The sequence below is a fragment of the Simochromis diagramma genome, unplaced genomic scaffold, assembly GCF_900408965.1.
Source record: "Simochromis diagramma unplaced genomic scaffold, fSimDia1.1 OVJJ01000612.1, whole genome shotgun sequence".
Taxonomy (NCBI): Eukaryota; Metazoa; Chordata; class Actinopteri; order Cichliformes; family Cichlidae; genus Simochromis; species Simochromis diagramma.
The window spans coordinates 384345-407344 of record NW_024387419.1 but is presented as its reverse complement, the minus strand read 5'-3'; the positions used below and the strand labels follow the sequence as shown (position 1 = coordinate 407344).

General features: G+C 37.2%; 2 protein-coding genes and 1 long non-coding RNA gene across 3 annotated transcripts; 2 read left to right on the top strand and 1 right to left on the bottom strand.

Moving 5' to 3' along the window:
* Positions 1–9480: 9480 nt before the first annotated feature.
* Positions 9481–14052, bottom strand: LOC120721922. Its single transcript, XM_040012566.1, has 7 exons — positions 13935–14052; positions 13404–13625; positions 12553–12716; positions 11615–11792; positions 11290–11498; positions 10530–10740; positions 9481–9618 (listed from the first exon to the last, which is right to left on the bottom strand). Exons 1-7 carry the CDS (start codon positions 13969–13971, stop codon positions 9500–9502), a joined length of 1140 nt encoding a protein of 379 aa, XP_039868500.1. The 5' UTR covers positions 13972–14052; the 3' UTR covers positions 9481–9499.
* Positions 11336–15678, top strand: LOC120721923. The gene is made up of 5 exons (XR_005693296.1): positions 11336–11447; positions 11658–14530; positions 15092–15142; positions 15411–15470; positions 15594–15678. It is a non-coding gene; the product is annotated as an uncharacterized LOC120721923 (long non-coding RNA).
* A 4-nt stretch (positions 15679–15682) lies between these two features.
* Positions 15683–17560, top strand: LOC120721906. Its single transcript, XM_040012547.1, has 5 exons — positions 15683–15834; positions 15956–16015; positions 16096–16158; positions 16318–17403; positions 17531–17560. The coding sequence occupies exons 3-5, from the start codon at positions 16141–16143 to the stop codon at positions 17558–17560; spliced, it is 1134 nt and encodes a 377-aa protein (XP_039868481.1). The 5' UTR covers positions 15683–15834; positions 15956–16015; positions 16096–16140.
* The last annotated feature ends 5440 nt before the right edge of the window (positions 17561–23000 follow it).

Here is a 23000-nt window from a genome sequence, read left to right as displayed (position 1 = left end):
TTACTGCTAGCGATGCTGTCCCTGTCCGCCCGAACAGTGTGGAAGCCTTCCACGGAAGCATTCTCATCGGGAATGTCCTGGTGCATCCATGATTCGGTGAAACACATCAGGCTACACTCTCGGTATTCCCTCTGACTCCGTACCAGTGCTGAGAGCTCGTCGATTTTATTTGCCAACGATCGCACATTTCCCATCACGATAGATGGCAGACACGGTTTATACCTCCTCCTCGCTTCGAGCCTCCGCTGTCTCACCATCTCCTTCTTTCTTCTCTTCTGTCCTTGACCTCTGCATCCCCGATGTGTTTTCCTCCAAATTTCAGCTGGTACTTCTGCGGGCCTGGCCAGCGAGCCGGCCGGCATCAGGGCGATCAGCTGATCTCTGGAGTAAACAGTCCGTGAGTGTAGGAGATGTGCCGCGGTCCCGTTCCTTGATAAAAGTAACAGTTCCACGGCCACCAGAAGAACAAAAACTCTCTCAATCCACATGATTGAGTAAGAGATAATAAACGGATGAAAATACAAGTCAGAAAAAAAAAAGAATATGTAAGAAAAAAGAGCTAAACTAAGAGAAAAGCAGGAGCGACTGTAACAGGCTGCACGCTGGTTGGCGCATGCGCACTATTAATTAACAGAGTACTTCTTAATGTCACTGCCTATAAGCTGTCATAAATCCCAAAACGCTCACTGAAGCTAGGTCCCCTAACTTTCAGTAGCTGCTGAAAGTTGTTGTATATTGTAATTATTGTAGTATTACTCTAACACAAACTCGGGGGTGACCTGGGACCAGTGCTAAGGTCAAGTCAGAGCATTTCAGTTCCAATTATTACCAAAACGACATCTCATCGGGATTAAACTTAAATCCAAACACGTAATTCTCCACAATGCTGATGTTTAAGCAGACAGACCGTGCAACACTAGAGCTAATGTTGAGAGCCCTTTTTATTAAGCTAGCTTTTGGCGCCGTGAAAAAGTCACAGTGTAGTAACCGAACATGATATTCAAAAATATATGTCTGGACAATTAGCTTGTTCCAGTAAACCATAAATTTAAAAGCTTACCTGCGCCGCAGAAGCGCACCGCTTCCTCCCATCTTCAAACTTGTTACCTTCCAGGACCTGAAGGTCCGTAAGCACCCCCCCCGCCCCACAAACTAGTGATGGGATTTCCGGCTCTTTTTTAGAGATCCGGCTCTTTGGTTCGGCTCACTAAAAAGAGCCGGCTCTTTCGGCTCCGACCGGCTCTCTCGGGTTGTTTTTGTTGCTTTAGATTAATTTAATTATTAACAATAATATAAAATTATGCACAAAAGGAATTACTAATGTAAAAAAAAGTGGGTTTTTATTTATATATGTTTATATATAAATATATGCGGTGGCCCCTAGAGACAAACCATGTACAAAACTCCAAACACAATTTCTAGCATGAACTGAACTTCCAAAGCAGAGCTACTAGATCACTTAAATTACACAATTGAAAGCATGTGTGTATTATTTGTGTATTTATACACAGGCACTCGTATATAGTCAAATAATTTTAAAAAAAAAGTTCATTTACCTGTTACTACCACACACCAAATCCAGTCGTTGGTACTTGCTGGCTTGTGTAGCCACGAGGTAACAAAAGCTCAACACTGCGCCCTAGCATCCTGGAGCACTTCTGTTGTTCTTTTGTACGTGTTTTGAGTTTTTAAATGCTTCGGAGTTTTTACATGTTTTGGAGTTTTTACGTGCTTTGGAATTTTTTCGTGTTTTGGAGTTTTTTCGTGTTTTGGAGTCTGTACGTGCTTTGTCTGTAGGGGCCACCGTAAATATACTTTTATTTATTCACTCCACATAAAATGCAATAAATAAATCATATAATACAAAAACCAACTATTCACATTTCAACTTTTAACTATTTAAATTTTCAGCTTTTTCTTTTTAAACAAATTTAAAATGAAACAACACAAAACGCTGCAAACCACAACACAATTAAATATAAATTAAAATATGAAAACAAAAAGAAGATACATATTCTCTGTCATATGGGCCTGCATGAATAAACTTTCTGAATCCTTTATCATCTGCAACTGAAAATAGTTGTGGATGATACGATACATTTCTAATGTGACGTTGTTGTCCCTGCTCTCTCTCTCTCCCTCCCGCTCTGTTCCTGTGCTACTGAGTGTAACTACCGCCCCTCCCCCCTCTGCTCAGCGTAAAGCACAAGGCTCGCGTGCTGAGTGAAGCAGGAAAAAAAAGTGCGAGAGAGAGGGTGAGAGAAAGAAAAAAAAAAAACCCACGTGACGGCTCGCGATAAGGAGCCGGCTCGCGTCGTTCACTTCAAGGAGTCGGCTCTAAGAGCCATTTCGTTCGCGAACGACCCATCAGTACCACAAACCCATCTGTTCTCTGATTGGATTGTTTAATTTGTGATTGACATGACATAGACCAATCAGCTTAAAGGAAGAAAAATAGGGTCAAAATTCGTACTTGTAACTTGCAGGGGTTTTTTTTTGGCTAAGTCCACACACAAATCCTTTTTACACACACACAAATCTTTTTGACACATACAAATCTTTTTTACACACACACAAATCTTTTTTACACATACAAATCTTTTTTACGCACACACAAATTTTTTTTTACACATACAAATCTTGATTTACAAGTACAAAATATTTATGACCACATTTTGAGCCCATATCCGTTTTTACTACCTGGTTTGACCACCTGACTGGGAGGGTTTTGGTGGGATTAACTTTTCTACATGGTTTACAAAATTAATTTTAATTGCTAAATTCATGTACATTTTTTGTAAAGAGGAAAATCACTTTAAATATTAAAAACACATGAAAGAAAGTTCTAAATTTTGCTATTCCCGTGGGGACCCTGCTATTTAAAAAGAACAACTTTTCACTAGAAATAATTAATATTTCCTACAATGTTAAACTGAACAGCTATAATACTACAGCAGCTATACTGACAGCGTAACACAACCACACTTAAACTTCTCAATCCAAACAACAATTGTTGTCTTTATTTAAACACATGGCACCTCAATATTACCTCAGGGAAAAAAAGCAAAAAAAACCCCAAAAAACAGCAAATGGCAGTTTTATTTCAAAATAAGCAAAGGCCAAGTGTTCACAAAATCCAAAATTTTAGCAACGTTAAAATATTTACACTGCACAACATTACATATAGAACCAGAAAAGTACAGAAAAATAGGGCTGGTTAAAATGTGACACTGCTGTTATGTTTGTAGATTGAAAGCTAATTTAAACCGATGAGTCTTAAGTGAGGATTTGAAAAGTGGAGTAATATTTCTGATGTTAGTAATTTGCAGAGCTTAGTGGTGAGACGGGTGTGAGGGACAGACAAGTAAATAGGAAACTGAACAAGTGAAAATACAATATGTGAGCAAGTGAAATAAAAAGTAACGACCATTTATTTTTGCCAATTCAGAGCAGATATTGTACTGCATGTCAATACCTCAAGAGTGACAAACGTCTCAGGGGGTGTCAAACTCCAGACCTCGAGGGCCAGTATCCTGCTTGTTTTTGAAATATTCCTGTCTTACCTGCTGATTACCTGGATCAGGTGTGCTTTGCCATTAAAAAGCTACAAGGCCAGGTTAGTTGGAAAACGAGCAGGACAGTGAGGTCTGGAGTTTGACACCTGTGCTGTATGGTGTTATACAAATGCTGTAATCATTCAAACATACATCCAGAGCTAAATGAAAACCTGTACAGTACCGTGAGAATCTTTGGACTGTGTTCAACAAACTTATCAACTGAAGATAAAATCGTTTTAGGCAACAAGGAACAATGAAATTACTAAACTGATTTACAGTCCCCTGCAAAAGAATTTGGACAGTTAGGCCAAGTTTGTTGTTTTTGAGTCAACTGAAGAGGTTTGATTTTCTTTGCTGTGGACTTTAAGTTTCACTTCAAAAGATGAATATCAGACAGCAGATTTACCTGACAGCTTTGAATTTCAGGTTTTTACATCGAGATCTGATGAACAATTTACAAGATCACAGTTTGTTTAAAACCACCCATTTTTCATATAACCAAACATATTGAACAGAAAGAATTAACATTGAATGAAGTAAATAACACTTAATATTTCATTACATAATAATTGATATTCGGCCCCCAAAAAAACATATTGGTGGATCTCTAGTTTAAACAAACGATATCATCCAAGTTGATTGTCTGTTTCAGATGTAAATAACTGGAAATAAAAGCTGGCAGGTAAAACTCTTGTCTGATTTTCATCTTTGAGGTCCAGCCTACACAAGGTTTTTATCCACAAAAATAAAAAAATATCACCATGGCTCTTGAGTTGTACATGCATTGTAAAAATAGCTTTCACAGGAGTATGTTGTGACCGAAGGGCCTATTTATAAAAAACAAAACAAAACATTAAATTAGAAACTTCTCTCCAGACAGCTTAGACATTATTGACTATGTCTACACTAGTAATATCTCAAATTACATAAAGGTAAACAAACTGAAACCGAAATTTATAACCTGTAAAAGTTAATTTTAAAAAGAAATCTTTACATTTTAACACTGACTGCTAGACTGATCTAGCACAGTTGAAACTTTTTGTTTTTGTAGTTAATTCTAATGTGTCAGGTGGGAGCAGTTTGAGTGAATGGATGAAAGAGCAAACAAGTCAAATGTTAATTAGGTTGTGCAGAATGTGTGTGTGAGCCTCTAAATGCTGGATTTTGCTTGAAGATGCAGGTACTCTCAGACATCTAAATATTCTTTGAGCTGAAAGGCTATCACATATTTCTGGATAATATTGTTTACATTATTCGCTTATACATAAAAAAAAACAACTATATTATTAGCACACAATAGCAGCCCTTTTTGAGAAGTACTTAAAGTGTATTATAAAGTTTGGGAAATACAAGTTCTGGAGGGACACTTTTCAGGCTCCATTGTATGCTTTTTTTTCTTCAATCTGGTGGTTCCTGGTAATAAAATTAAGAGTATTTTACAAGATGTCAGACAGAAAAAAGCACTTCTTTTCCTTTTGGCTACGCTCTTCAGGGGTCTCCACAGCGAATCACCTGCCTCCATCTAACCCTATCCTCTGCATCCGCCTCACTCACAACAACCACCCTCATGTCATCCTTCACTAAATCCATGAACCTCCTCTTTGGTCTTCCTCTAGGAGGAAGAGTCCATGCTGCCTTTCTGGCAGCATGAACCTCAACATCCTTTTACCAACATAATCACTGTCCCTCCTCTGAACGTGTCCAAACCATCTCAATCTGGCTTCCCTGGCTTGATCTCCAAAACATCCAACCTGAGCTCTCCCTCTGTGTATGTCATGTCCCTCGTCACTCCTAAAGAGAACCTCAACATCTTCAGCTCTGCTACCTCCAGCTCCAGTTTATTAAAATAAGATAGCATTAACAGTTTGAGCGTAGTTACAGTCAACAGTGAATATAAATGCTAAAACTGAATATATTGCATAGTGTGTCCCCCCTCCACCATTTACAAATGGTTCAGCCCATAGTAGGACCAGCTTTTTTCTTGTTTTCAGTAGCAAGCAATATTTATGATTGTGCCAGAGCACATTTTGAACAACACCATGGGAATTTTGCTTTTTACACAGGTGGTTGGATGTTACACTCTGGAAATGGAAGAAGGTGAGTGTTATTAGTCCTCCGTGGTCCAGGGACACGCTGCACCTCCAAATCACATGACTGATCTAAGCTGACATAGCAACAAGCTGCAGCCACGCTGAGTCTCTATTTCAGCCCACATTGAAAGTTCGGACTTCAAAGTTTTTAAATTTTAATTACAGGCCAGTAAATCAAGAGTTATGACAATATATATAAGCCACGCTTTTTTCTAAATACTGTAGTCACATTTTTGTGTGTGTGTTTTAAGCGTTTTCTAAGGACAGCGCGAAAACAGGGGGAAAAAAGGAAAAAAAGCCACCTCTTTCCTATCAGTGGAAAGATGTACCATGTCGACCAATTTAACACATGGGATTTGGTTGTTCAGGAAGAGGGGAAAGTTTTGGAAGTGACGGTAACAGCAGCGAGACAGAGCGAGCTAGTGAGAGAGAGAGAGAGAGTTAGTTTTTAGATGTGGGAGATTTGTGACATTTAGTGTGGAGTGTATACTTAGTGTGTTGTGCTGTCTTGTGTAGTTGTTCTGTTGTGTAGAAGTAGAGCTGGGCGATACAAGATTTTTTCATATCACAATATGCTTTTTTCATTTTAAGGCGATAATGATATATATCACGATATAAGCCAAAAAACTATATATGTACGATTTAAATGTGCTGTTGCTCACAAGTAAAATGTGAAATAATCAGCAGCTTGTTTTGATTTAAATATTTATTTCCCATAATAAGTTCAACAGGGCAGATGTACTTAAAATGAGGCTTCAGTTTAGGCAAAATAAAGGCAAATATTACAAACTACACAAAAGGTAGCCGCTAAAGCATTTAAGTTTCAAAATAGAACAAACAAAACAGACTACTAGATTGTCAGTTCCACTTAGAAACAAAATATTAATTCTAAAAATAAATCTTAGTTTATTTTACAGAAGAAGAGACAAAATTGACTAACTTATTTAATATTGCTTTGGAAGCGCTGTCTGAGAGAAATGTTTATGTCCAAGGAGTTGGAAACAAGGATCCATTACCTTAATTAGCTGCTTGAATCCTTCATTTTTGACCGTGTATTTTGGTAGCATGTCTTTAGCAAGACAGTAAGCTATGGCATTCGTTATGTTGCTATGTCTCTTAGCTTTTTTGTCATATGGTAAGACGCTGGAGAAACCAGACTCAATTGACTGTTGCTGCTTCGCAGGGATTCCCCTGGTTGTTTTCGATGACAAATTAGCGCTTCCAGTCAGAGATTGAGCGTGCTTAAGTGGGTGGCACTGTTTCAGGTGATAAAAAAGGTTTGTTGTATTTCCAGACTTGGGAACATGCTTTCGGCACAATTTACAGTGCGCGTTACTGTTTTTTGTCAGACTTCAAATAGCCGAAATACCTCCACACTACGGAACTTCTCTGGCCTTTCCTTTCGACAATCTCTCCCGCATTGGAACCGTCATCTGTGTTGTCTTCGGTAACCTGGTCACCCAAGCTCTCGGTTGATTTTTCTCTAGTCATTTCCTCGATTACCCAGCCGCATGGCAGCTGGCTGCTTCCCAAACAAATACACATGTGCGGCTTGTCACTTGAGCTGTACGTAACAAGTTACGTGACGTGACGCTGCGGCTGTGATTGGTTTGGCTCTGTGCTGCTTAATTTGTATTGGTCTATCGCAATAGTTTCATTTTTATATCGAGAAAAAGTTATTTCACGCTGGGAAGAGGGGGGAGGGGCGGTAATTACACTCGCAGTAGCACAGGAACAGAGCAGGAGGGAGAGAGAGAGATTGAGAGCCAGGGACAACAACGTCACATTAGAAAGGTATAGTAATCATCCACATCCAATAAAGGATTCAGAAAGTTTATTCATGCAGGCCCATATGACAGAGAATGTGCATCTTCTTTTTGTTTTCATATTTTAATTTATATTTAATTGTTTTGTTGTTTGCAGTGTTTTGTGTTGTTTCATTTTAAATTTGTTTAAAAGGAAAAAGCTGAAAATTTAAATAGTTAAAAAGTTGAACTGTGACTAGTTGGTTTTGCATTATATTATTTATCACATTTTATGTGGAGTGAATAAATAAAAGTATATTTACAGTGGCCCCTAGAGACAAAGCACGTAAAAACTCCAAAACAGGTACAAAACACAACAGAAGTGCTCCAGGATGCTAGGGGCAGTGTTGAGCTTTTGTTACCTCGTGGCTACACGAGCCAGCAAGTACCAACGACCGGATTTGGTGTGTGGTAGTAACAGGTAAATGAACATTTTTTTTTATTATTTGAATATATATGAGTGCTTGTGTATAAATACACAAACAATACACATATGCTTTCAATTGTGTAATTTAAGTGATCTAGGTAGCTGTTTTGGAAGTTCAGTTAACGCTAGAAATGTGTTTTGGAGTTTGTACGTGTTTTGTCTCTAGGGGCCACCACATATTATATATTTATATATAAGCATATATAAATAAAACCACGTTTTTTTTTTTACATTAGTAATTCCTTCTGTGCACAATTTTATGTTATTGTTAATAATAAATTACTTAAAGCAACAAAACAACCTGAAGAGCCGGTTCGGAGCCGAAAGAGCCGGCTCTTTTTAGTGAGCCGAGCCGAAAGAGCCAGTTCTCTAAAAAGATCCGGAAATCCCATCACTATTGTCGTTTTGTTTTGTGTGTCAGTGAGGGCACTAATGAATGTCACAAAGGCACATTTGCAACGTAAACACTGTCACTACCCATACGGAAAAGAAATAGAAAAAACATATAAAACCCATATGTTAAAGAAATATAAAAAACTTAGAAAACATTTGCATCAGCTTTAGTTCCCATACGGAAAAGAAATAGAAAAAACATATAAAACCCATATGTTAAAGAAATATAAAAAACTTAGAAAACATTTGCATCAGCTTTAGTTTGCTCCATATATAGTGAATCGTATAAGGCTTGTATGATTTACTCCTGAAAGTGGCCACTTTCGGGTTACTTTCATACATGATAATAAAGTGGATCACATAAGGATCATGTTAAAACTTAGTATGAGTTATATAAGGAAAGTACATGTCAAAGTATGTATTCCATAGATGTTTCATATAATATTTGCATAGTTTTTAGTACACAATTGTCATAAAGACATATGCTTCACATATATGAACAAAATCTGTTAGATAAATTTTTTTTATATGTAAAGTAAATGTAGTTTGCAGGGCAATAATCTCTTTTTTTAAATGCTTTTTATACATATATTCTAAGACTATGTTAGATTACATATGTTTTCTCTTTATGTTCCAGCAATACATTTTTATGGTAAACTATTCTTTTTTTTTTTACATTTTTCTTCTAAGAATTCTTAAATCTCATCTCATAAAAAACCTATAAACTTAATTATTAATTTTATACAAATTAACATTACTAGAAAAAAAAAAAATCTATCACATATGAAAAAGACAACAGTATCATTTGCCCCTGCTTGACCAACATCAGTTAAAAACTAGCAATGCAAAGACAAACTCGTAAGCCAACGTAACTTTCTGTGACAGGTCGGCAGTCAATGTATTGTAATACTGAAGAAAACAAAAACAAAAAACATGAATACTGGGCAATCTTTAAATTCAATTAACTTTTATTATTCTGATATAACAGTCACATACTAATATTTCACAGAAATATTTAACCTAATCTAAGCTCTATTGTTTAAAGAGCATGCTAAGCTGCATACCTTTTTGCTGCAAATTTGTGGAACTTTTACCTGCTAACATGAGTAAAACTTTGGAGGGCAAAAAACCTGCCCACTTAAAAAACAAAACAAACAATCTATCTTTAATAGATAAAACATGAATTGGCATTATAATAACATGCCAAATGAGACATCGAAAGTCAAGTTATGGGGATGCTGTGACAGAGACATTTTTATTTCTGGCCCGGAGTTCTGTGATCTTGGCATTGATTGTAGTACCAATGCTGGAAGGATGGGTCCCAGGCCACTTCTCAAGGGTTGCACCTATATATGTACAAAAATGCAGGGGGGGGTGTGATGACAAGAACAGAATTAGTAGTGTAAAAGAACCCAATGATCTTAAACAATAGTGCAATGATCCTGCATTAATCAGTCTTAATATCTAATGGTGCCAGGTTTGAAATTTGCAGAAGATGCATGGAGAGGTTCACTAGATTGACTACATTTACATGCAGCCAATATTCAGGTTATGGTCGAGTTAGGCTCACTATTCAGGGTTCTGAAACATTCGGAATAACTCATTCACATGCATGAGATGAGAGAGTCACAGAGAGCCAGACGGCACATACACAAAGTTCCTCTACTCAAAAGACCAGGATTCCGCGGGAATAGAACATGTGCAAAACACAAATCCATTTTCATTCTGATGGCGATATGCCGATAGAGGTTTTACATGACCCTTTTCTCACAAAAATATTTGGTAACTCCAAGATTTATATTTGGATTTTTGCCGGTATTTTAAAGCCATGTGTGACCGGGTTATTGCTAACATTCCAGTTTTGAATGGGTTATCGGCTGCATGTAAACGCAGTCACTGAAATACATCAAATGCAAGAACATTCAGAATGTAAAATACTTATCTACCATCATTTGTTACTTTGTAGTTGGACAAACAAAATGCACCATAAAGGAAATGAAAGGCCTACAGAGAAATCTAAGGCCTACAATAGTATGTCATGAAAAGACCATTCATTCATCTGGATATAACTCAAAAAAGATCAACTAGAATCCTCTATTTGGTGGAGGCCTTTCTTCATCAACAATAATATATGCATAAATGTTAAGAAGATATTCTTCATATGTGTGGCCCTTGTTTTTCATTGGTCCTTTGTTATCTTTAAATGCCAGAAGTGTGGACAACTGCGAAAACATGCCATAAAAAGCTAAAAACTTACTGTAGATGGCATCCAATTTATTTTTGTCGAGCGGTAAACGTGCATGTCCTCTGCCTCGTTTTCCCCCTCGAAGATTGCTCACTAGCAATATTTCCACAGGGAAGACTGCTGTGAGCAGATGCCTCACAAAGGTTGTAGATGAATTTGCATTAGTAGCATAGGCCCAGGCCAGTTTCTCTACCATGACTCCAGTCCCAGGATAAATCTCCACCTGTTCCAACAAAAAGACATTTTGATCAATGTAAGAGACGTAAAGAACAACTACATACCTTTCCAGACTTAAAACTCTGTTTCTCGTCTAGTTTTGAAGGCAGTGACATTTATGTATATTCCCGGAGCCGTCGTTCACCTGTAATGTCCGGATGCTAAGCTACTGGATTGCAAAACTTTTTTCTGCATCACTTGTTACTCGCACAGGCATTCCCATGCAAAAGTGAAGCTTTTGTAGAAAAATTGTAGTTTGCCTCTGCTCCACCAGGGGCTGGCTCTAAAACAGAGTCAATCCCCATAGACTCCTTTGTTAAGAAGGGAAACTTCACAGCAGAAACACAGTCAATGAATTTAACACTTGAATTAGATCCATCATACTTATAAGTAGAGTACCAATTTAAAAGTTTTGACATATTTTCCCATTAAATCTAATAGGAAAGTCCGTCCAAACTTTTACTGGTATTGTGTTCAAGGTTGGATCAACTGTAAGTAGAAAGACAGTAGATCCAATTTATGCACTTCATCTATTTATTCTTTAAAATTCCATTACCTTTGATGACTGGGATTCCTTTGTTGATAGAATGACAGATGCTGGTGTTGAGAAGGATGAAGTAGATTTGGGAGGGGGCAGCAGCGAACCATCTGATGATGAACCGGGCGTGGACTGCGGAGAAATCTGGGGAAGCTCAAAACTGGATCTCTTAAGAGGTTCAGCCAAATTAATCACCTTTTTCATCGTCTTCATGAGTTCTGGCACATCTATATATAGTAAATGAATAAAAAAATGATTACCAGAATGGTTTATACATAGGCTAGAGTGACTTTTTCAAATATATTGGCTGTTTAATTGTAAAATTAGAGATAGGAAGTTATACCTTGGACAAGCAACTCCTTCAGTTTATCATTCTCTTGTTTCAGGTCTTGGATCTTCCGCTTTAGACCAATTACTGTCTTTTTTGGACTTTTTTCACCATAAGCGACTGAAGGTGGTGAATGACTGTACATTGCAAGGAATTCCTGTGCAGGGTCTTTCTTTGAAGGAGCCTTTGACTTCTGGACATGAAAAAAGATAGCGAGAAAGAAGAGGAATTTACATAAAATAGTCAAAGCTGCCATAAAAGTTATGAATCTAAAGTGTAAAGACAACAGATTCAATAGCTGTGCCACAAAGTGTAGGGTGCATACTTCAAAGAGCTGATTTCTTAGCCACATACAGTACCAGTCAAAAGTTTGTACAATTTTACAATTAAATATAATGGGAAAGTGTGTCCAAACTTTTAACTGGTACTGCACATCACAGAACTGTAACTAGGCCTGTTCCAAAGATTGGGCTCATTTGAATACAGTTAAAAAAAAAAAAGTTTACCATTATTCAATTTAGGTGGCTACAAGTGATTTTTTCCTTTAACAAATCATATCCGATCTGAAAAAGGTAAAAATCAGTAAAATATATTTTTTTTTTAGGGAAAGAGAAGTACTACAGTCATTGCTTGGTGACAGAAATGGTGTGTAACATAATAGAAAGATGGTGAGGATGTTCAGACATAACCAGGAAATGCTACTTGCAGGCTACACTGTCCCGTTTCATAAGGCTGTAGCCTGCATAGACTCCATCCAATGGTAGATGTACAATACAATAGTGTCAACTTTTTAAAGGAGCCATCACCTAAAATGTTTCATTTTCCACATGAAAACATGTATATAATGGTTTCCTAATGACTGACACTAGCCTAGAAGCCAATATTTAAAGATGGAGTGTTTAGATAACATGTAAAACACGGATACTACAAAATGGTTCCAAGTGAAATGTCACCTTGAGTTGCAATGGCTGCGACAGAATCAGAGTCTCATTTGGATCGGAGTCATCAGAATCATCCTGATAGTTTTCAGGATGGACAGATACCCTCTTGGTCAGGTCCTCTGGTTCATTTTCCTTCAGCAGTGCATTAATTTTCCGAGCTGCCTCAAAACGAGTAGCTAGAGCACAAAGGAGGAAACAAAAAGACATTACAACAATCCCCTCATTACTCCACAGGTGTTTTTTTTTTTTTTTAAATCACCAGACTATGTCCTGTTTTCAGGTAATTGCAGTAATGAATGTTATTTTTTACTCCTGACTAAAAACACAACTGAACACTGGAATGGTTCTTCGACCTGTGTGAAAGAGAGAGCTAACAAAGAAAAGAGAACATTTGTATATGGGATAGAGAAAGAGAAGAAGAAGACAGCAGTAACAGTGTCTAGTTTTGTGTTGAGTTGTGATTCACATAGTGCATTTAGCAAAAAAACAAACAATTCCTATTTCACAGAATTTCCATACATGTGAAACATAAAATATACAACTATTCAACATCTAAAAGCAACCATCTCATTAGTCAGGGGTTAGGGTTAAAAGGAGTAGGAGCCAAGTTTAGGAGATTTACTGTGTTAATATGTAAACTTTTACTTAGAGCAGAGTAAAGACGAGTGATAAAATACAAAACTGTTGCGACTTTATGTAATGTATACTTAATGTATATTAAGTAAACATGTAGTAGAGTCTTCAGCTCCCTGGAAAAACGAAGTAAGCACATGACTTTAAAGACTGAATTCAGTTTTTCTTTAGAGAACTACTTTCAAGTAGAGAAGGACATTCTACATTTCAAATCATTAACAATTACTTACCAGAGACAAAAACAACAGTGCCCCTGTAATGTGGCCACCCTCCTCGCTGTTTCTTCCCATGGCGCCATTCAATAACTGCCGAGTAAGTGGAAATGGGATTCCCATGCTGGTCCATCTTGGAGTCATCATACCCCCGTATGTTAACAGTTTTTACTTCACTAAGCTTTCCATAGTCTTCCCCTTCACTCCACTGCACCACTGCAAACTTCCTCTCCTCGTGTTCTGTAGTAAATGAAGGGGGGAGGAAAAAAAGAATTGCTATTTCCTAGCTAGAATGCTACAGGCTATATGCTAATAAAGGCTTTTTCTTATCAAAAAAATATTCTATTTGACATGGTTTCTATAGGCATACTTTTACCGTTTGAACCATTTTAATGCCACCAAGTGCTATGTCGCATGCATAATTCTCTGAAGAGAGCATTTCCACGTTGGTCACTTGTTTCTATGTGACCCGTAAAACATCAAACCACTTTTAGCAAGCTATTAGCTTAAGCTAAGTCATTCAAATTCGAAAACATTTAGGCGACTTACCTCTGATATTAGTTTTATTCGTCTCCGTAGTCTCCATCTTTGCAAGACACACTTTATTAGACCGATTTCCCGCTTGTTGTTAAATTACGTAAGGAAGCCGTTACCTGATGAGGACCGTGTGAGGTCTCGCGGTGAAAGCTGGCCACCTGTACGCTGCAGCATGGCCCGCCCTACTTTGCCTTTGATTGGTGTATCCTCATATTTGACCGTACACTTAACCAATCATGGCACTCACAGCTGAAAACAAATTTTTGAGTTCATGCTCTACGTCAGTATTTTCTCTATTTGGCGGTAGGATATTTTTTTCACAGATTATAGACTATACTGACATTCCAACTGAGTTTTGTAACTTAAGAGCCAGTGATGCCGAAAAGAAAACATTATAGATCTGACACAAGTGAAATAGACTGGATGCGGAAAAACGTTCCTTCACGTACTTTGACCAGATGGAAAAAACGGTATGTGCACCTTTGCCAATAAGTTAATACAGTTGTCAGTTTCTGTCATTGTTATGAAAGCTACAAGAATTTATTAATTTTTTTAGAAAAATCGACAGAGCTTTGACTGACATCGGACAGCACAACACACAACAACAAGTAAGTGAATGTATATCGTTAATGTCTTATCAGCTACCATAGTAGCACTTGATACAAAGTGTTTGGGTTTTAATACTTTGGTTAAGTGGAACATTTCAGTTCTAATTTGACACCCATAACTTGGCTTATATTTTTGTCTTGTGTGTACTAAGTAGGTTAACAAACGAATAATTCCATACACTTACATAGATATTTATTTTCAATGATAAGTTATGCAACATAATTTATTGTGTTTGCCAAATGACTGATAAATTCTGTTTAGGTTAGTTATGATAAGAAAATGCAAAGTATTTGAGAATCTAGACTATATTCATAATGTTTCTGCATTGAAAGTAATCTGAAGTGCTACTTAAGTAATTGTGAGATGATAAATATAATAAAAAAAATGTAGTTTTTTACTTAGAAGACAACCTCTTTCATTGTGTTTATTTAAAGGTCAATAAAAACATTAAGAATAATAACAATCACAATAATAACAACATGGAAATTTCATCCCGACTGTTTTCACCGGAGCTGTGAAAAATGTATCTTAAACAAGTTGTTCATTTGTATCATTTCAAGGACAATGGTGAAGATGACAGCCAGAGAGAAGGAACTTTCACAGTTCCAATGGTAAATAAAAATACATTATTATAGTCTCTCTCTCCCTCTCTTTCTCTCTCCTTTTAAAAGCAACATACAGAAAAAAGGCCACAATAAAGCATTACTTTCATTCTTATGTCTCTTCTACGCTACTCCATCACATTGTAAAAGTGAAAAGTACAGCTCACCATTAAGCTGTTTAAATATGTCAGTGACAGACTCACTACTTGTTCTGGAATATATCATTCGGATATTTAATTCATATATATATTCAATACTTGGGTTGTATTCCTCACAGGAAAGTGAAGATGCTGCCCAAAGAGATGAGCAGATACCAGAACCACAAACGGTTTCACTGGTAAGAAACAAATGCAAGATGTGCTCCACTTCCAGTGACAGACTCACTACTTTTTCTGGAATATATCATTTGGATATTTAATTCATATATATATATTCAATACTTGGGTTGTATTCCTCACAGGAAAGTGAAGATGCTGCCCAAAGAGATGAGCAGATACCAGAACCACAAACGGTTTCACTGGTAAGAAACAAATGCAAGATGTGCTCCACCTCCAGTGACAGACTCACTACTTGTTCTGGAATATATCATTCGGATATTTAATTCATATATATATTCAATACTTGGGTTGTATTCCTCACAGGAAAGTGAAGATGCTGCCCAAAGAGATGAGCAGATACCAGAACCACAAACGATTTCACTGGTAAGAAACAAATGCAAGATGTGCTCCACCTCCAGTGACAGACTCACTACTTTTTCTGGAATATATCATTTGGATATTTAATTCATATATATATTCAATACTTGGGTTGTATTCCTCACAGGAAAGTGAAGATGCTGCCCAAAGAGATGAGCAGATACCAGAACCACAAACGGTGTCACTGGTAAGAAACAAATGCAAGATGTGCTCCACTTTCTATGGCTCTTTTTTCTTTAAAGAGTAGTTAATTTGAATACTTCTCAGGGAAACAATGAAGATGCCACCCAAAGACAGGAGGAAAGAATAGAAATGGTCACAATGGTGCAGGTAAGACTTGCGGTTAATTGCATTTTTAACTATGACAAACGTCGCTATGACTGCTGTTTATGTTGTAAATGCAGTTTTGCAAAAAAAATAAAACAAGGCTACATATGAAAATAAGTGAAACCTGCTCAAATATAACACAATTCTTTTTCAACCATTCAGGAGAACGCCCCTGAAGCAGGAGTTGATGTGAACTGCTCCAGTGGACTAACAGAAAATCAAAGCATCATGTCAATCCTCTCCTTTGCTTTGAGACACAACACTACAGGTGTATTAATGGAGGACTTGCTGAAACTGCTCAAGTTACATTCTGCTGGGACTACTGTAGTTCCATCAAGCAGGTATTTTCTGGAGAAACCCTTCGCTGATATTACAAACCAGTTTAAACGACATCATTACTGTAGAGTTTGTACTAAGTACATTGGGTCTTCACAATCTTTGGAGGAAACACTTAATTGTGTGTCATGTTCTTCATTCACAACAGTGAAAGCCAGTTTAGAGGAAGGTAACTTTTTTATTAGTATACCATTAAAAGATCAGCTAAAAGACATTCTTGAGAACCACAATGTGCATGATCTATGTTTCAGAGGTGATCCCAGTGGTAGCCGTGTAATAAAGGACATATGTGATGGCAGCTTGTATCAGACCTTAAAGTCTACCAGTAAAGATGATTTTCTGTCCCTCACTTTTAATTGTGATGGTGTACCAGTTTTTCAGTCTTCCAAATTTAGTATTTGGCCAATATTGTGTTGCATTAATGAGATACCACCGGAGAGTAGAGACAAACATGTACTTCTATGTGCTTTATGGTTTGGATCCAAAAAGCCAGACATGTCCTGCTTCTTTAAACCATTTGTCGAGGAGTGTACAAATCTTTCTCAAGTTGGTTTTGAGTGGCAAGATCCTAACAATCAGGCACGGAGACACATGAAAGTACACACATTGTGCTGTGTGTGTGATGCTGTAGCAAGACCATTGTTACAAAATTTCAAGCAATTTAATGGTGAATATGGCTGTGGAGTTTGCCTTCATCCTGGGATGCAAACAAGGAAAGGGAATGGAAAAACAAGGGTTTACGCATGTCCTGATGAAAAGCCAAGTGACAGAAATCATAAAACCACAGTAGAAATAGGACAAATAGCTGAAAGACAAGGGAAGACTATTTTAGGGATAAAGGGCTCATCTCCTCTTGCAGATTTGCCATTGTTTGATCTTATCAATGGAATGGTCCCTGACTACATGCACTGTGTACTGCTTGGTGTGTGCAGATACATGGCATCTTTATGGATGGATTCTAAAAACACTTCTGAGCCATGGTACATTGGTGTACAAACAGCAAGCATAGACAAACACCTCTTGTCTATTAAACCTCCAGGTATCGTCGCTCGAGTTCCAAGATCTTTAATTGAACGCAAATTCTGGAAAGCTCATGAGTGGCAGCATTGGCTTTTGTACTATAGCTTGCCAGTTCTGAAAGGCACACTGCCACAGAAGTATCACTGTCATTGGGCATTACTGGTAGAAGGGATAAGCATTCTCTTGGGGTCCGAATTAAATACTGAACTGATAAGCCACGCACACGACGCATTAGTGTACTTTGTTGGAGGTGTACAATCTCTGTATGGAAAACAGCACATGACATTCAATGTTCATTCATTGTTGCATTTGAGTAAAAGTGTTGTGCAATGGGGTCCTTTATGGGCTCACTCAGCCTTTATGTTTGAAAGTTTCAATGGGTACCTCTTGAAACAAATAAAAAGTAGTCAAGCTGTACCACAACAAATATGCAAACGAGTGGCAGTCTCCCGTGCCTTTCCTCGTTTAGCTAAGCAGTTCTTAACAAATGCAGCTGCAGAAGTTAAACAGTTCTGCAATGAAATGAGACAAGGAACCCAGCATGTCAAGAAGCATGTAAAGTTTACTCAGGTGACTGCCCTTGGTTCACCAAATGTAAGACAAATATCTCTGAGAGATCAAGCTGCTCTCCACCCAGTTAGAGAGGTTCCCACAAACTCTGTGGTGAGTTACTACAAGAGAATTTCTATGAATGGAGACATTGTTCACGGTTACACGTACAGCAAAACAAAACAAAGAAACAATTATGTGGTGCTTTTAAAAAATGGAAGTATTTTTGCTGTCTCACACTTTGTTGAAATGGATAGTCATTGTTTATATGCTATAGGAAAATATGGTAATTGCACAGTGCAAAAGTTAGCCAGAGGTTCTCTTATAAGAACTCAGCTGAGCTATATGTCAACTGTTCACTTTCCCACAGGCTTTTACAAAGCCATAAATGCTACTCAGATAGTTAGGCCACGTATGTACATACAGTGTCCAGACTCTACCTCAATTGTATGTCAGCTACTGAATACGTACTATTGTAAATAATTTAATCTTAAATCTTATTGTAAATGATTCAATCCAAATGTGAAGGTGGAGCTACTGATTATGGGGTTGATTATGGGAGAGATTCAAAGGCTTTCAATTGTGTCAAATGTCATTCTAATTAAGAGTGAAATGTGCAGCTAACAAGGTCTAAAGCCATAGCAGTTCATAAAGGTGGCGCATTCACGCTGTCATTTCTGAACATATTTCTTATTGAAATATGGGTTTCTGACTTGGGGGAAAAAAATAATTCTGTCAAAACATTTTGCAATGCATTGTTCACAACATTTATGTATTTCAATGTAATTCCATTAAGCTAGTGGTGTGGTGTTTAAATGGTCCTTAAAGCACTGTCATAATGAATCTGGGTCATGTAAAAAGACAGAAATATATTATATATAAAATGTATTTTATCTACATCTTTGTGTAATCTGCTGATTCTGTGCAAAATTAAAAATATTTCTACAATATGAATATTGTCTAATATCTTTTCCATCTATATAGAATACATTTGAGATGTATTTTGAATATTTACTGTGTTGATTTAATCATTTGTCAAACTTACTGTAAAAGTTTGTTCTTTAAATGTCAATGCAATAACGGGAAAAAACATTATTTGAAAGTCAGGAATAGGATGCCTAGTTTTGCAAAAATGCTAAACAAAGAAATAAATAAACTTTACACAAATGAATGAAAAGCATTTTTATCAATCCCAGAGGGAAATTCTAATGTAGGGTTTTATTTAATCACATGTTCAAAGCAAACTTCTCGTAAATTTGTGGCTTTCCCCCACATCTTTTTGTCATTCAATGTTAATTGTTAGTTGTTTCCTGTTTGTGATAACACAAGTAAATCTTTTGTTCTCTATGAAAAACTTACAATAGTTTAGTTTCACTCATGATTGTCTAACTCATATAAGTATGATATTACATTTTTCTTCTTAGGATAATATATGTCGGGTTAATGTCATATATATTTTTAAGAAGTATCCAAAACATGCAAGTTTCATTTATATAATTTTTTAAGGGATCTTATATGTATTTTCACTCTTGTATATTTTTCATACAAGTTTCACACAAGACAGATAAAAACCTTACAAGATTTATATATATCTTTTCCATATGGGTAAGTAGAAAATCAGTGGAGTGACACACCTCCTGTTGTCAGGCCTGCAGGTTTATCCCTGTGCTGTTCTCCTCTGTCTTTTGGTGGACAAACTTTTTTTTTACTGGCACACATAATTTGTGGGGCATCTTAGACTACGTCCAACAGTACCCGGGTATTTTTGAAAAAGCAGATTTTTCTATGCGTTTGCACCTTTTGTCCACACGTAAACGGCGTTTTCGGTCACTGAAAACGGAGTTTTCTAAACAGGCCTGCCAGGGTGGATATTTTCGAAAACTCAGTTTTTTGCATTTACGTGTGGACGAGAAAAACTAAGAAAACGCAGCGTCAAAGGTCTGCTCCTTTTTTGACCTCACACTGTGCGCCACGTTATTGTTTCGGTGAAATGAATTTCTACAATACTGTTACTTGTTAATTTTACTCTCTGCAGTGTTTAAATGCTTACATATACACACACGGTTACTAGGGGTGCAACGATACTCATATCGATATTGAACCGTTCGATACAGTGCTTTCGGTTCGGTACGCATATGTATCAAACAATACAAAATTTTTAATTTATTTTATCAACTTTCCTTCTGACGATGCTGTCTGTGTTGAGCGCTCAGTGGATCTGCGCTCGACGGTGCAACCTAGGCGGAGTAGTCAAACCCAGATTCACTGAGCGCAGGGCAAGCTAGCAAGACAGAAGTTAAGCTCTCCTTGCAACATGGCAAATTGAACCTCCCCCACCCTCATTCAGATGTGGCATTTAGAACTATTTTGGTTTTCATGTGACGTATGACCCTGAAGGTAAGCACGTCATGGACAAAAGTAAAACAGTATGTTGGATGTGCCACGCAATGCTCAATTACATTGGTGGGAACTAGTGTGTTAGCGCAGTTAGCTCGTTAACGTGTTGGCCGTCCAGCCCCACGCACGGGGCGATCCGCGGTAGCTCGTTAACGGACATTTGCCGTGTTGTGGCGTTAACGTCATTTCAACAAGATTTACGCTGACAGCACTAGTGGGAACACAACGAATATGACTGCACATTTACGCCGACATCATCCTAGTGCAAAGACAAGTGGAAGCAGGCAAAAACAACAAGCACGCATGCTACAAACTTTACCCGAGTCATGTAGACAGCCGTTAGCACATGATTCTCCTTATGGGGACCTGATATGTTTAATATGCTGCTGAGAATATAGCCCAGAAGGAGCGTATAGTATAGCTTTTATTTTGGAAAGAGCCATTTCTCTGTAATAAACTCTGTTTTCCAAAGATGAGTGATTTGTCGATCAGATAGATTTATTATTTTATCCCTTTGTTGTTTCAGCAACATTAAGTTTAAAAACTGTACGTTTGAGTTAAAATATATATTTATAATTTTAATAAATGACAAATTAAAAAAGCATGAACATTTTTTTGTATCGAAAAAATATCGAACCGTGACACCAAAGTATCGAACCGAACCGAACCGTGAATTTTGTGTATCGTTGCACCCCTAACAGTTACTGTCCCTCCACACATACGACTCGGTTCTGCTTCTAGCAGCGTTTTCCTTCATTTCTGCGTTTACGTGTGGATGGGATTATTTTTTAAAACAAAAACGGAAAACCTCAGTTTTCAAAATTACCCGTGTACGTGTGGACGTAGCCTTATTGCGACACCTGATTGTTCTCTCATTTTAGTTTTAGTAATATTTTTAAGTGGCTGTACAAAATGAAAAAAAAAAAAACGGCAGGTGTATTGGCTGCATTTTCAGATAAATAGTTGTATATGTATATGTTTACAAAATGTACATTTTATATTTGCATTTCAAGTTATAAAAATTGACTCAACATGTCTGTGGGGGGTTTTTTACAGTAAAAAGCAGTACAAGTTCTGGAGGGACAGAAAAAAAACAACTAAATTCAGTTGAGCTGAAAAGAATGATACCAAACCAGGCAAGGGGAAAAAAAATAAAATGAATCAATTTGAGGGTGAAATACAAATGTAAACTCAAAAGGAGTCAAAAATGGCCGGTTGTATTTCAGACCTCGGTGGGTTAATCCAACAAATCATGAAAAATTAGGTTTAAATTTTTGTTCATGACAGTGCAGATTTCTGACATTTTGTGTAATTTAAGCATGTAACAATGTGATTATTTTCTGACAAAAAACAGTGTGAAACTTAAGTTAGACTTGTGTTTGTAAATGAACCGCCCCATGTTGTGTAGCTTTCTGGATTTTATACTTATTGGGCTACACATTTATTTATTATACAGGCTATACAGTACATAAAATCAAAACTCACATGTTTTATGTAACTAAAGTGTTTAATTATGTGGGCTACAGACAATAATTATGTTATAGACTATATTTATATGAAAAACGTGTATACTTACGTGAATTATTTTAACCATATGTAACCACCTGCATATGTGTTTGAAAAAAAAAAAAGGCTTTGATTTTGCCATCCCATTTGATTTCTATGCCACCCTAAGAAAATTTCTCTAGATCCGCCCCGTAGCCACGGTCTTTATCAGTATCCATGTCCTGCTGATGCTGTGACTCCATTCACGCAGTCACAGCATAACTGACACCCGTCACCTGATTGGTTGTCGTGGCGCGACTTGACGCTGGAGTTCAGATTTTTCCAACTTGAGCGGCAGATGCGATAAGCACGAATGCACAAAATGCACGACATAAAATGCAGCGCGTATTTTACTTTGCGCTTCAAACGCATCATTCGCGCTAATTGTTTGTGCAAATCAGGCAGAAAAGCATTTTCGCCAAGCAAATCTGCTTCTGATTTGGCATGGGACCCACAGTCGCACTTCATCATCCTCCTCCATCGACTTTACATGCAAACCTGACTCTTTGGTCTTCTATTGCGTGCAAACCCGTGGATGGACCATGCAGTGGGAGGAAGCGTCCTAAAACTCTCTTTGCAGACCACCCTGTGTGATTCTCCACTCTCCAACCAGAAAAGACAAACCGCGGGTCTCAGTCGCAGCACCCCATCCACGTCTGATCTTGCTTCGGCAGATCCAGCAACACTGCCAGAGACTTTCTGTTTGTGTTATCTATCAAACTATATTAAAAAACGGTCCAGGAACAGGTCAATTTTTCCTGTGTGAAAAATTGTAAATATTTGTATATTTTTTTTCCTTCTTTAACTAATATTCATGTTTTAGAAATATTGTTTTATTTTTATTTACCTTTAATAAATATAATTTTAAAACTGTTCGAAGTTTGATTAATGTTCATACATGTTAAAAACAACTGTAAATTGTTTTCATCAATTTATTCATAATGAAAAACTTTTAGAATAACACAACAAATAGAAAAAAGTAAGAAATGTATTCGAAT